A 16,061-nucleotide genomic window follows, 5' to 3' on the forward strand; every position below is an offset into this window, starting at 1 on the left:
TGCACCCGCGTGCAGGGAAAACCGATGGGCCGATCTGCCTGCTTGGCAAACACAATGATGTAATTACTCTGTACAGCTTTATTTAAAATAGTGCATGGATAAAAACCAGGCTTTAAAGGTTAAAGAAAAAAAACAGCGAAAAAAAAGGGGTTGAGGATATAAAACAGAGTTACCATTACGTTGATGGATGTTCACGACACAAGTCAAAGCTTGAGCAAAGAGATTCTGTCCATCAGAAATCCTTAATACATAATCCAGTTTGTGGCGTTTTAAAGATTTGACAGCCATAACGAGGCAACAGCTTTGGTTGTATGCTTTGGATATTTGTGAAGAACAAAAGAGAATATTGGAGATCTGTTCTGAATGATGGCTGTTTAGCCACATGATGACAGCTTGGCTTTCAGTTCTTTGAGAATATAACCGCGCTCGTTATCACGTCCTTCACATAATGAAACACTTAGCGAATCGCCTTTCATTCATTTCTTATGGAAATATTGGTGAGAACAGGTTAACTCTTGTGTGGAAATAATCTTTTAGGAGGCACAGATGAATATTATAAAATAGGCACATTTGTTATGGAAATATCAAGAAGCGAGAGGAACACACGTTTCATAGTTTTCCCTCCTCCTACACACAATCACATCAAACCATTCTCCATCCAGTGTTTCCCATCAGCGGCTGCTGAATGCTTCATGGAAAAAGGTGTGCCTTCACTAACACTTAAAAACAGTCACACTTGACCCATGTCTGAGATCGCCAGGAAGGTTATTTCGGAGTTATGGTGCAATGGCGGCAAAAAGGAAAGTTGGACCGCCCCTTTTTGTACAAGCTTCGATTGTGGTGGGAGAGAAAGAGACGCAGCCCTTAAGGATCATGAAGGAGAATATGGATGCAGCATATCTATCACTTATGCAGGCGCAAAGCCATGCAGAGTCATGTGATTTTTGTCCCACTCAACAATGTGACTGAAGCATTCTGGGCTCGTTGTAAATTAGACTTGACTAACTGCACTGCATCACAATACTGATACAGTCTTTTACCAACATGCCATGAGGGTTTAATCTATAAAGATTTTGTCTCTGAACAACTTCGCTCACTAAGTAGAAGCTCATTAATTTCTAAAAATGTAGGATCAGGCTTGAACAGAGTTATGTTTGATTCGTTATTTTTGCAAGGGATTACAAAGACATAGACGCATGTTGAAACAGCTTAGGTTTTACTGATTTCTTTGATTTGGAAGCTCCCACAGACCCCGCGGCTCTTTGAGGACTTAGCCTTCAATTGGTGTTGTATTTAAATCTGTTTGTTAAGTAATTAATGCGTTTGATTCAATTAATTCCAATCTGGTTGTTGGTGTTACCCCCGTTTTCATCCTGCTGAGTGAGAACTCCAACGCTGGCATCTTCCTCGCCTCCATACAGCTGGCCAATCACAGAATGGAGTGGGAGTGAATATCGGATGGATTGTTAGAAAGGTACAGAAATGGTTCGATACAACCCTTCTCCAATTTAACCCCGGGCATGTGTGGGAGAAGGAGGTTTCCAGAGAGAGCCTTCCAACAAGCAGTTCTGATGAACCACAGCGGGGCACACCACATGGAGACTGCAAGAACTGTAAGAAATCCACTTGGGCTCCTTGTATTTTCTCAGACAACTTTATGAGAGGGGAGTGGGCAATATTAGGCAAGTTTAAGAGTTAACAGTTCTTTCAGTCTCTTCACTAATACATAATGCAAACTATATCCATTGCAAACCACCTTTGCACTGCAAGCGGTGCTCTCCATCACAGTGAATCGAAGAATGTAAACATCAGGCAGGCGCAGTAGTCTTCAAGATGAATCATTCGTACAATATATCTGTCTCGTGTTGTGGTAGTTGTATCAATCAGTCAAATCAGACAAACTAGAAATATAAAACTATAGCCTTAGGTACTGGTTCAGATTAAGCGGCTGAAAAATGAAGCAAACTGGCTATAGTTTTTCCCTCAAAGTGAGTCAATCGCAATCGACTGACGGTGTCTGAACGTACCCAGCTTCACAGCACAAATAAACACGTTTACAGCCAGTTTTTTTTTTTAAAAACAGAACAAAACAGATATTTTCTTACACAACAAGTCTGAGTGGGATGTATTTTAAATAACCCATTGACCTAGATAACTGAGTTAAGGGCGTGGTCACATTGATTGACAGGTGTCTTGACAAATGGAGCTGAAAGATATCTCTTAGGCCTCGTCCACTGCTCTGAGTAATTAAAATGGACCTCTTCCATGTGTGGGTGATTTTGATCCATTTCCAAGCATTTTTAAAGTTATTTGACTAATTTTATGGTTTGCTATTTGACACAAAGCATTTGAGTAGTGTGTACTTTGGTTCTGGTGAGTGAAAATCTAGTATTTTACTAGCCTGTTGGTTATATATACCTACATACATATATATGGATTGTCTGAGTAAAGATTTAGTTTGCCAAACTTTGGTATAGTCTGTCTAAAACATTTCTTTAAATTAATTCTTTAAAACAAAATAAAAATAAAATATCCCTAAAAATTGATTTGTTAAGGTTTCTGAAAAACCTAAAAATATTTATGCAGTCTTGAGATTCTTTTTCGGGCATTTCAACCATGAGAAACCCACAATCATGTGACCTGAATAGCTCTCACAGCGATGGGTTGGGGCAATATCTTACAGAGGTTTCACACTTTGGGTCCAGGTATGTTAACGACCCATTCCTTTATGTCACACCTTGGCTTTTGACTGCGATGACTCGCGTGATTAATTGTGGGTCAACGACCATCAGGACTACCTTCAAATGGGCCAACCCCCAGTAGGGATTAAATACCCGTACCTTTTCACCAATTTGAAATGAAGACGTCTGGGATGAGAGGTGAAACATCTTTACAACCTGATAGAAGTCTCCAGTTGCTTTTTTTTTAAAGCACTCAAGACTACAATGTCTTGGATGACTGAAAACCTAAGCTTGAGTGTGAAATTCTAGTATGTATTTTATAACTTTGATTGCACTGAGCTAACCAAATCTGCTAGCTAGTTAGCTGAAAATGTAAGCACTCGGGACTTTCTAAAATGATCACACATTGGGCTCCAAAAGCAGCAAAAATGCTAAATTTTTACCTTCACAACAGTACTTCACAAAGAAATAGGTGATGTCAAGCTGACTACACCTATTCTCAAGCCTTAGGCAATAACAGCAATCAACCCTTTCAATTCCAATATTAAAAAACATCTGGTGCCAAACACCCAACCTGGCAGCCATATTGGATTGTCAGAATTCGGAAAGGTCTTGTACACATGGGTCCAATTCACGCTACATTTTAGCTACTGTTAACAGTTAGTTCCATATTGTAGTTCATGTGTTCAGCAACCACAAAAGTCCTGGCAATAAATAAATACTGTATCATTCTAATATCCAGCATACAGTACATAGCACTAGCAATATTTTATTTTATAAAATGAAAAACTCAGGTATTCAACCTGAAACAAAAGAAAACACTCAAAGCATGTGAAACGGTATTCCCCAACTGAATCAAATGGACACCTCAATCACATGGATGGTAATGTGTCGCCATGAAAACAAATAAAATACCCCAGTACACAGAGTCACAGTCGTATTCACAGGGGCACACAAACAAAAGCATGCAATATCAGAGGCAGGGCTGTGGACTTGTACAGTTAAATTATTGAGATGCTCTGTGATGCCTCTCATTCTGTCAGCATGGGTCAAAAGCGAGGAACGAGGATGAAGCAACAGGGGGCTGGGTGGGATTATGAGGGTCTGTTGGATGTGGGGATGCGGGAGCATGTGGCGACCATGAACACATGTCTCTCCAACCCTGCCCCGCCCCTCCTAAGTTTTAAATGTTAAATGTTTAACGGGGAGGCTCTCAGAAGAGGAGCTTCAAAGGGCCCAGGCTCCACTGCAGTCGGGCGGGGGGGAAGTGCAGAGTGCAGAGGCTCCCGCTCTCAGGCTGGGTTTTTGTCAGTTGCCTCATGCCGGGATCACATTGCCTTTCTCTACTGCATAAGCAGGTATGTTGCTGCACAGAGAATCAAAAGATGTTTCATGGCTTCGCCGACTGAGTTTACTATGGTGAATGTACATCAGCAACATTTATTCTCCTTACAATTTGGATTTACAGATAAGCGTTCATTAAACATTATAGAGAATGAGCTGAAAACAAGCATCGATTGCACCCAGCTCTTCTCAGATGATAAGCCGCTTTCATCTCTTATGAAAAAAGGGAAATAAATTCTCATTCCTTTAACAGGAGTACAGCTCATTACTCTACATAGATGGAACAAGAAAAGCCATTCACAAATACATATTCAACTGCTCCAAACCCAGACAGACCACTGAAGTCTGGCTCCTCATTGGAGAAATACTCACTATAGCCTTCAACATGAGGATTTAAAGACTGTAGGCAAGTATATATGATGACCTGTGAGTCAGTCTAGTCTATATTTAAAGATCCTGAAAAGCATTTTCATGAAGCACTTCTGTTTTTGTTTCGGATTTGAAGTGTGAAATGTAATTAATATTTATAGTATTATTCCAGGGTTTTCTTCCCATGCTGGTGCTGTGCATAGAAATGAGCCTAATAAAGTGTGTTAAGTTGGTATAATTCTACATGTCAGGCTGGCTCAAGGACTTAAGGAGTGAAACAAATATGTAAAATTAATGAGATGAAATGCAGATAAAACAAAAATAACTATATTAATAATAATAATAATAATAATAATAATCACTGTCAGCCCAAAAACCAGGAAGTGGTGATACATTTGTTGATCCATATACAGTGCAACCACGTCATGCGCACGCTTTTCTTGGTGCGAAAAGAACAAACTCGCCAGTTTGAGATTATTTTTGTTTTATGCCACAAACCAAGCTGGTAGACCCAAATGAAGCAGTCAGGTGAAGGACACCTTGCACCTCTACATGAAGAAACAGGTGAGGATGAACAGATGCTTTTAAATTATCACCTCCAATGTGTGGTAGCGTCAGTTCACGGTAGAACCGCTGAGGGGGTCATTTTGATCCCTTGGCTTTTTTAAAAATCATGTAACCACATCTCATATTTCACAACTTTTCCTAAAGTAGGTGGTTTAATTTAAGTTTTTAGAAAGATAATATGTGATGTGGGGGATAAAAAGATAAAGAATTCATGATTACTTATACCTAGAATCACTGAGGACGTCATTTTGACGCCACAGAAAATGATGTAAAACAACAGATGTGGTATTGCTTAGCAACACAAATTTTAACATGACGCCTGCTGTAACGTGAGACACAGCTAGATAGCTGTGATTGATAAATAAATACATAGGGCACTGTAGTTAGGTAAAAGATGATTAATAACTGCAGGGCTGATGGGATGTTGGCCTGGGTCAGAGGGAAAAGTGTGGCGTACCGGGCGGGTTGCAGGCTGTCAGGGCAGTGGGGGAACCGTAGCTGAACTGAACAGAGTGTGGAGAACCAATCTGAGCAAATACAGAGTGAAATCCTGAGCAAATTAGCCAAATCTGATGGTTATAGGGCCTCAGGAGGAGAGCTGAGGGGCTAAAGTGCAGGCAGATTAGGATGGTCTGATAAACTTTAACATTAATAAATCTATTAAAACGTGTTTCTTATTCTATTTTAGTTGTTTTTTTCAGTATCTTTTTTAGGGCATCTAACTACGGAGCCCTGCAAGGGACATTGGAGAAAAAAAAAAATAAAGATGAACTTTTGCGAGATCTTCGCAGGTCGCATTTGAAGGCCGAGTCGGTGTATCCTTCGTGGCCCAACTGTTACGGCCCTATCAGGGCCTCCTCCTGAAGGTGCTTGTGTGGGCGTGTCCTACAATCTCTTCTGCCTGAGGTGCCACCTTTCTCTTTTACACAGCTGACTCGCATCAGTAATTAAAAGTATTTAAGCCCAGGGAAAGGTGAGCTCTGGGCCAGAGTGCCATGTGTTTTTGCTGTTTGCAGCTAGTGAGCTGCGTGTCTGTGTTTGCAGCTAGTGAGCTGCCCTCTCTTTTTGACTTATGTTTTACTTTACTGACCAACGCTTGAGTTTTGTTTGTTTCCTTAAATGGTGATAGCAGCTTGTCCGTCTCTTTTAGTTGAACATTAATAGAAACTTTAATAAAATTCTTTAATTTAACCATTTTGACTCTTTTTTCTGACCCGGACACATTTTGTTATACTCCCCCACCCCCTCATCACCTAGACCCCTTTTAGGGGAACGTAACACCAACCTATCCCAGAATTCATAGCACGGCCCAGCCAACTATAGTTTCCAACAATGGCAGCAGCTACTTAGTTTTAATATTACTCTTTCTGCATCACAAAATAAACTTCTAACATATTTTCAGGCGTGAATGTAGCTGTGTAAAGTTCAAATATCTGCTCGGCTTATCAAGACATCACATATTTGCAAAAGTGCTGTTACGTCTGTTACCCACCAGCTCGAAGCTGACCGGGAGGTCGAGGCCACTAGAGGCTCACTAGAACCGCACTCCCGGCGCATCGTGCCTCGACCTCCCGGCGCATCGTGCCTCGAACTCCCGGCCAGCTTCGAGCTGGCGGCCTCCGAAGTATGCGGCCTATTTTGCGAGATCTCACAAAGGTTCATCTTCATGTTTTCCCCTCCAATGTTCCTCGTGGGGCTCCGTATCTAACACCACTTCATCCAACATTCAATTTTACATTTTTTTGTAATCCTTCTACAATAATTAAATCGTTTAGATGTATAAGCTGCTGTTTTTGTTTAGTGAATGCTACTATATATTTTAAGATCTAAATCACTTGTAAAAGTACTTATTTTGTAAAATATTTCACATATATTTATAAATGAACAACTCAGCTTCTGTAAGAAATTACTTGTTTGTCATTGCTCTTGTTGTAATGCAGGGTCAAAACAAGCAACAAGCAAAGCTGGTGCTTTGGCATGCATTACGCAAGACTGACCAAACAATCCACAACAATTTGTTAGTCGTACTGAGGAGAAGCTCTGGCAGTCTGTGTGTACACCCTCCACTGCAGCTGAATCACAGACAGTGTTAAAGATGGATGGACTGTGGCTTCTGGGTCTGAAAAGTGAAGCCAATGCAGAAGAAACGCCTTAAACCTGCATTTTTTTTTTTTCATGGCCACCAAGGGATGAAAATTTCTCAGGTTGTATAGAAGTTTATGAGAAAACAGCACTCGGCTCCTTTGCTCTGTGACCTCAGTAAAAACTTAGCTGATGGTTTTTTGATCGCAGTGACTAGTCTCAGGTTATATTGATGATAATATTTAAACAACTGGCCACCCTGGATAATACAGGATTATCCAGGGTATGCTGACTGAGCGCAGTTTCATAGCCAGATCTTCTCTTTTGCTCATCACATGGTTACAACTTGCAATGCAACCAGTTCGCTTCCTTGTGTGTTGGTGTTTGTTCCATTCTCCTTGAAACAAACAATATGGTAGCCACTGTGCCAAAACTTTTATACCTATGCGTTCGACACAACTAAGGATAAATTATATTCAAAGCACACAAACCTTCTATCAAAGTACAATTCATTTGTAATGCAATCAAAGGGTGGGAGCTGATTCTCCTCATGTTAAATGAGCGGACTGTCACAGGAAAACATTTATCTCATTAAATGTGATCATCCCATCCGAGTGGAGGCAAATGAGAAGTGACGGCGGATCTGAAACCCGCTCTGACTCGGAGCGGGGCTGTTTGAGCAGGCACCGCTGCACTCCTGCAGCCGTTCTGTCTGAATCTATCTGGGCGCAGAGTGTGTGTGAGTGCTGTGGGACATTAGGCGCTGCTGTGTGTGTGCTGTAGATGAGGAAAGTGTTTTAAGCCCAGCAATGATGGCTCCCTACTTGGGTCATTTCAGTCCCAGTAGTGGCGAACTGCTGACAGCCCTGGCTTTGTCCACACACAGATACACAGCGATGCCACTGTATTACCACCTCAATGGCAAGAATTGCAATGCAGGCAGGCAACAGGCGCTGCAGAAGCCTGTAGTGCGCGCTGCCTGTGAGCTGTTATGTATAAATGATTGTTTTTCTTTCCATCTGTGCGTCTTCTACGGGAGATGAAGGAGTTGAAGGAGAAAGGGGGAGGGACAGATCAATTAACATATCCCTAGAGAGACCAACCATTGAAGCTCAAATGGACATCTTCACGATGAAAGAGGCCGCAGCTTGTCAGCTACCGGCTGGCCTCGCAAGCCAGTGTTTCCTTTTTAGCGCTTGTAATGACAGGTCGTCATTATGCAAACGACAAAAAGGCCAATCATTGATCGATATGTGCAAAAACCACACACAAATGCTCTCAGACCACTGAGCAGTCTGGCACACAGACACACAGAGCCCTGAGCGAATCTTAATGCATCCTTCCCCTTTTTAACTATGTATAGGCTACAACACATTGATTTCTAATGTATCAGGTTATGACAGCTCTTCAATATTGCTGGAGGCAGCCGTGGAGCTCACTCTGAGAGCACACAGCTTGAGGCTGTGGACCTGACAGGGGAGAGCTGGCATTACGGAGGAGGCTGTCGTTGTCCTGACTACTGTCACTGCAACTCACAGCAGACCTGGGCTGCTCACTGCAGAGATATGACTCAGGCCAGTGTGTGTGTTACCTTAGCTGACTCCTGAGCCCCTGTTTCCACCTGAACTATCCCTGCAGAGGTGGATCGGGCACAGTAATGAGGGGAAACGCTGCCTCCCTGGATCTCTGTGCATAACAAGCTCCTGCACAGAATGTTTACTTTTTTATCGGCCTATCTAACCTGTAGACTGTGCACCGCCTGAAAGCACTGCACGGATTCGCCTAATGTTATCTATCTTGTTAGTTATCATCTATGCCAGCCTTTAAGTAAGCTTGGGACAGGCCTTCACAGTCACATCAAACAGTCATGACAGATTCTTACCTGAAGGAGGCAGCGCTCCTTGAAGACATAGGCGATGAGCTTATCCAGATGCATGAGACACTGGTGGTAGCGGATATGATGGGTGAGAACGGGGAGCATCATGGCGTGCTGTGGAGGACAGAGAGAATTGACAAGCAGGGTAAGAAAGGAAGACAGGAGAGGAAGAAAAAAATAGAAAATCTCAAGTAACAGGAAGAGGCAGAGAACAAGGATCATGGCGTATATGAAAGAAAAGTGAAGGGAGCGTGTTTTGAGAGCAAGTGTGATGAAGAGATTGGGAGAAAGAATGGGAGAGGGTTGATGGAGGGAACGGGGAGGGAGAAATCAATCAGCCAGTCATTATTTATTAAGTGGTGCTCTGCAACAGAGAGATGAAATAATCAAAAACCCAATTGCTGTAGAGCGAGAGGGAATGACAGAGATGGGGGAAATTCACATTTGGACAGGACAGTCAAAATCGAAGCCCATTCTGACATGTTGACACACTTACATTGGAACAAACGCTGACAGCCCCCGCTGACCCTCACATATGAAAAGAAAAAAGTTTGAGTGCAACAAAGTAAAAGAAAAGTCAAGGGCAGGGCGGGGTTGGAGGATGAGCTGCGAGTGAGGGGAATGTGACAAGAAAAGTGGGAGTTAAAGCGAAACAGTCGGTGGTCGGATACTGAGCTCGGCAGTCTGCAGAGCCAATCTGCGGAATCATTAGCCGAGGCTTATCAAGTCTTCCCCTCGGAGTGACTGAGAAACTGTAACAAAGGCTGGTGTACACACATTAACCCTGTGCCACCACATGAGAGAAGAAGGAGCCGTGCATGTTTTAATTAGTGCTACTGGGGAGGGTGAGCCCGAGGCCCGGCGGCTACAAGCGGTGCTGCCACGTAGCCCTGGGGCCATCACAGGGGCCGTGGTGACACAGTCCCCGGGCCTTGTTAAGCAGCCAATTAAACAAAGCCGGGGCCCGGTCATGTCTGCTGCTCCTGACCTGTTCTTACGACTGCCTGAGTGACTGAGTATGTCTCTGTGTTCACAAAGGCAGGGTGGGGGCTTGTTAGAGAGTTGATACGCCACTAATTAAAAGGTGAGAAATTCCTAATTTACTGTCACGGGTGACGTTTGGGTATTTTGGACACCTTCCAACCAGGCCAGCAGCCTGAATTCACTTTTTCTTTGATTTAAGTATTACAAGCACGACTCCACACCAAGGCTTTACTCTGGGAAGCCAGTCAGGTTTATTATCTTCCACCCAAGCATATTTGGCACCTCATTTTAGCGATAAAAAAAAGTTATATAATTATGCGTTGGAGAGATTTATACCACCTATTATCGATTTACAAAAGGATAACTCCATGCTAGACATGCTCTTTTCCAGCTTTTGTTTCTACTTTAGCGTCTTGGACTACAGCTCTCGCTTTTGTGATCTGCTGTTTGCGCAATCCAATCAGAACCTACGGTGGGTGGAGAAATGCAGATCTGAAGGACTACCATCAGAAGCTACAGTGCAAGACGGCAGAGCTGGAGCTGGTTGGGTGGAGACTAACCCAGCTTTCACAGTGCATGAGCCTAGGTAGACCCTGGAAGAGTCGCCATCACGGGACTAACACAGAGTCAGCAACCCTATCGTGCATCTCTTTGGACTGTGTGAGGAAGCCAGAGCACCCACTCAAGGGCTAAATTCAAACCCAGCACATTTTGGCTTTTCTCTGACGGATGCATCACGACCAATTTGCGTTTCACCGTCTTGCCCAAAGACGCTTCAACATGTGGTCTGGAGGAGCTGAGTAACCAACTAGTCTTCTGATTAGCAGATGACCCCCTCTACCTCCTGAATCACAGCCGGTAGAGCTACTTAATTAATCATTAAATAACAATTTTGTTAAATTAACAGCAACTTGGCTAGTGAGGCAGAAAGCAGAGAGAATACATTGAGAATTATGAATTGAACAGCGTGTCTTGGCATGTACAGGGAGAACACTGCAAACCGGGACTGCTGTGAGGCGACAGCGCTAACCGCTGTCTAACCACCTATGCTTCCTGTTTCTTTTCGTTGATAGGCTCATTTATTTTGATGCACATTGAGCCATGTGTGATGTGAGTGAAAGGCCTCTGGTTTACAGTGCTTCCACAGATTTTATTAGGCTGTATATATTGTGCAACGTAAACTACTGCAGAAATTCACCTTTGCAGGCGAGCTTTATTACCTACCCCTAACACAGCTGATACAGTTGTATTTCTCCATGCTTTGCCTTAGTTATATAATTTATAAGTAGGTGGATTAATATATATATATATATATATATACACTAAGTAATTGCTGCAGAAAACATAGACCCGCCCACACTTATTCTCTCCACTGTAGAAAAAGAAAAACAGACTTCCCTTTGAAATGTTTTTGACTGTCTGACTGAACATAAATGTGATCAGGGAGCCAAAAAGAACAGAAAACAAGAGAGTGAGAAAAAAGGCAGTGAATAAAAAAAAAATAAAATAAAAAATATGAACATAAAATAAAATTGTGATGAATAAATAAGTCCCATCTCTGCCCCCGATGTGCAGCCCGGTCCTTGACAGAGCCTTTCAAGTGAAACAACCTTGGTGTTGCCGAACGATGTTTGTAACAAGGGGGTTGATTTTGCTCCGGAAAAAAAAAAAAAAAAAAAGACGAAGTCTGCTTTTAAAATCGAGAAACTATGGGTCAGTTTTGCAGCTATCTATTGTCTGTGTCACATGTTGTGTAGACTGTACCGCTGCAGTTCGGACTGAAATTATTCATGAAGCAATTAGTCGTAGCGGTACAGCTTGAAGCAAATATAATTGGACAGCAATTATGGATCGGATTCTTCTTTGCTAGACCTTGCTGTAAGAGAGGTCTGGCTTGCACGGCTAGAACATTCTGTCATTCCTCTCCAAATGTGAGCAGCAGCATCAGCTGTAGGATACTTTCACTGCACTACATTGATAGTGGGTGTGCCGAGAGAATAATACGTGCTACGCTGATGCCAATTATCTTTTCAGTAAGAAGTTTAAGACAAAAAAGATCCTAGAATAGACAATAAATAAAAAATGCACTCAAACAGACTTAGCTATATCATTACACTGACTATCAATGTAGTGCATGAGCACACGAAGCGCTCTGTTTCAGTGGGCACAGCGCGCTGCTTACACATTCAGGGTTATGGTTCAAGTCTCATTAGTTCTGCCCGTTCGAAATCGCGTGCACACATCCAAGTGCAAGTTGAACATGCTGCTCCGCTTCCTAGAAAATGAGCTACAGTTACGATAAAAATAAGAATCCATCCTAAATATATTTTTTTGCTGTTAAAAGTGCATGAAATGCCGAGTGACAGTCAAGTGGCATATAAATAAGCTGTCCAGTCGGAGTCGTTACTTAATGAAAGGTATGGCTACCGCTGCGGCTCTGTGGGAGTACGCTTTGCCTACACAGATTTTGACACTTGAATGGAGAAGTGACGCAATGTGTGGAAAGAAGAGAAGGGTGTGCGGCTGTGGCTGTGCAGTGGACGTGTCCGTCTGAGTGGAGCCACTGCAATATGTGCATGTGTCCAACTTCTAGTGACTATGTTTGCTTTTTGGTTTTAAATACAAATTCAGTTTTATTTATACACAGCCAATGCACAACAGCAGCTGCTTTAAGTGGCTTCACGTTGCAGGGTAAATAACAAGGAGTCGGCGACAGTGAGAAGGAAGAACTCCCTTTTAACAGGAAGAGACCTCGTGTTTAACTAAACTCAGGGAGGGGCAGCCAACTGCCACGAGCATACAAAGCGAGCATTTAACTTTGTACCCTGAAACTATTGCACTTACATTGTTAACAGATATAACGTAGACAAGATTTAGACAAACGTTAGCTAAACTGTAGCTAAACTCAGAAGGTGGCACTAAAAAACATGTAATTACAGAGGAAAACAGTCCATAGAGACGAAAACAATGCAAAGTAGAATCCCACGTTAAAATACTCTGCCTATAGAGCAGGCATAAAACAGTGCCTGCTACAAAAAAAATGATTTGGGTCCACTCTAACCTGTACCATGTAGCGTCACAGATCTATTTGCCATTTCTGATCATGTTAATCCGATTATTTGACAGATTGTATGACTTGGTGTGTGGCTAGTTGTACTAAGAAACCATCCAAGAAGGATGCACACCAGTTTTGATGGATAAATGTTGCGTATTTCCTTTGCATATTAACTGAAGCTAGTGCCAGTAGCTGTATCTGTATAGTCTGTGAATGCACCTTGCTAACCAACCCTAATAGTATTAACTGATAACTTCGCAGTTCTCCTTCTCTTCCATGTCTAAGTACAGTCATTAATATGTTTTTGCCTATAAACCTGCCCTCCCTGCTATTAAAGCTGTCTATAGTACAGTCAAAACTCCAAGAATACTAAAGCATTATTGTCTATTTAATTTGACAATGATGGGTAGGATTTAGCTGCCTTGCTTTTCCGTGTCAGTCAGCAACAAGTGTTATAAGTAGCTGTGGTTTGATTCCTGGTTCCACCAGTCTGCAGATCCTTGGGCAACAAACCAAATTTCAAATGGACCCTGATGCATCCATCAGTGCGTGAGTGTGCATTTATTTGATAGGTACAAAGTGTTTAAAGGCACAGAATAAAGCACTGTATGGGTGATTGTGGCTTCCAGTAAAAGGGATTCTAATGCTTGAGAAAAGCGCTATATAAAAACCAGTCCACTTACAAAGTTGATTCTTTCATTCTTGAATGAAAATGCTCCACACTCTGTGCTTTCAGCTTCTTGAATTTGGGGATTTTTTTGAATTTAAGGTAAATGGGGTTTTTTCTCTTTACTATAGAATTTAAAAAAAAAAAAAAAGTCTGTAATTGAAATAATCTTTATTTAGTATTCTATTCAGTCTTGTTAGAAATATATATATATATAAATCTTTGTTTTAAAAGATTGTTTATACTTGTCTCTCTGGAGTGCATTAAAGGATGTTTTGAATCTCTTTACTTTTAAAAGCACCAGGGTGTTATGCTTCATTGTTATGTAACTGTGAAACAATGTGTACATTCGTTTGTTCGATCCATGGAATCGGCGCTGTATGTGCATGCATACAATTGAGTGGCGTTACCTGACAGACGTCGGAGCGGATGCCAGTCTTCCAGAAGCCCTGACTGCTGAGCTCCACTGTGACCTCTCGGCGCATCGTGTTCTTCTGACGGATCTTCTGAAGAGCTTCCTGCCAAACAACCAGCCAGTCAATTATTGATCCACTGGAGCACAGCCTACGGGGACAGCTCCCATCCTCAAAACCTCACCCCACCCTCGCTCCCCCCTTTCTTTGACTCTTGCTTTTCCAACAGATAGGCTAGCACATGTAATAATCTGAAACCTCCATGGCAGGATACACATATAGCATAGCAGCAGACAGCAGCAAGAGGAGAAGTGACAGCTTTGCTGGTTCTAGCTAATTGAGGCGCTGCCATAGGTCAGCATGGCTGTGGGGAGTGGTGGTTGTGGTGCTCCTGGGTGTAAGAAAGCTGATGATGAGGCTTCAGTCGCTGCAACCAAGAGCTGAGGCACCTGCCTGCCCATTAGGCCCACCACACCAGAGCCTAGAGGTACCTCCATCAGCAACACCAGGAATCATTACAGACACACAAACAGACAAACATGTCAGCCCTACAGCAGATTCAGCAGAGTAAAAGGAGAGTTTGAGTCTGAGATAAGAGGTCCTACAAATAACAACCAAGATGGAAGACGTATTGACAGACAGCACCTCCTAAATGTGCGTGCGCATGCATGTGTTTCATTCAGCGGAGACGCTATCGACTCTGTCTGAGTTAGCCGTGATCTGCCTAAAATGGAACGCCAGGAATTTTCGACTCGCAGAGGAAATAAGAACAACAAAGGCATGAATAAATAATGCCATCCTACTTTGAACTGTGCATCAAAGTGAACACCGTCACCCACGCGCACAAGTGCATGTGCAACCACACACACACACACACACTTTCCATGGACAGCCAACCACTGTATATGGAAAGCAGTAATCACAGAGAAGTGCGAATGATATGTAAATGCTTCATTTTTGCAGGACGAAAATTTGAGCGAGAAGCACAAAAAGTAAATAATTAACCAGTGTGGGAAGGAGATGACACGTAACTTTCTGCTGGTCAAAGAGACGAGTCATGGCACATTTGACTTTTATCATCATACTCTTCTGCTGTGAAGAGTGTTTGTGTTTTTGGAACAGGCTGAGGTCAAACACCAAAGACACTGTCTGAAATTCAATGACTGTGGAAGGCAAGTGCACATCCGTAGCTTGTGTGCACCATTTACTTCAGCTTTTGCTGGTTCATTTAGGGCCCTGTAGCTTATTCCTACCATACTGTTTCCAGTACAAAGCAGGAAGATTAAAGCTTTTGCAATTTTAGGTCATCCAGCATATGATTTGCTAGAGCTGATGCCCTAATTTCCATAAGATGTGCAGGAATGCTGATAATGAATACCAGTGATTCTTTATTAAACTTTGCTGTGCTACCTTCTTTAGTCCAGACCACTACAGTAATTACCCCACGTTTATGGTCTTGTTGTGTTCCACCTGTGGGTATGCGGAGCAAGAAGCCAGATGAGGTGGGGGGGGGAGAAGGAAGACTGCCCAATACAGAACAGAGCACAGCAGATACTATTGAGTCAAAAATAACATGACTAGCAGTAGCAAAGGTTAAGGGTGGGTTGCAAGCTGGTTTGCAGAGACATCATAATGCTATGGTAATGAGATCAGCTGATGTGCCACCATCACAGGCTGAATTTTGCAGTCTAACCTAATGTTACGTTCGATGATTGGTGCCTGTTCTTCTGGGTAAAATCTCTGTTTCTACAGAGGTTCAATGTACTTAACCCATAATCCAAATAATCCAAACAAGATATAATCTAAAGGGTGATTTACTGTCTGAAACGGTGTGTTTAGAGCAGTCTGATGCCTGAGCTTTTGGCCCACAGGGATTACTTTGACATGCACTGACCTCTTTATTTGAAACCTCAGTCATGTTTAATTTTAGCATCCAACAATGTAGCAATATATATATGCATGACAGAAAATAAGGCAAAAACATAGCAGGTCCATTTTAAAGAACCAAAAGAATAAAGTAAAG

At 42.4% G+C, this 16,061-nt stretch overlaps 1 protein-coding gene across 4 annotated transcripts in view; it reads right to left on the reverse strand.

Annotated features, from left to right (window-relative positions):
* drosha (drosha ribonuclease III) overlaps positions 1–16,061 on the reverse strand; it is a 139,231-nt gene that overhangs the window by 90,429 nt on the left and 32,741 nt on the right. For all 4 annotated transcript variants that reach the window (XM_026180200.1, XM_026180202.1, XM_026180199.1 and 1 more), the window contains 2 exons: positions 14,036–14,143; positions 8,926–9,033 (listed from right to left, as the gene is read on the reverse strand). In XM_026180200.1, coding sequence (XP_026035985.1) covers positions 8,926–9,033; positions 14,036–14,143 — 216 coding nt within the window. The remainder of the gene's footprint in view (positions 1–8,925; positions 9,034–14,035; positions 14,144–16,061) is intronic.

Source organism: Astatotilapia calliptera, chromosome 9, assembly GCF_900246225.1.
Source record: "Astatotilapia calliptera chromosome 9, fAstCal1.2, whole genome shotgun sequence".
Classification (NCBI taxonomy): Eukaryota; Metazoa; Chordata; class Actinopteri; order Cichliformes; family Cichlidae; genus Astatotilapia; species Astatotilapia calliptera.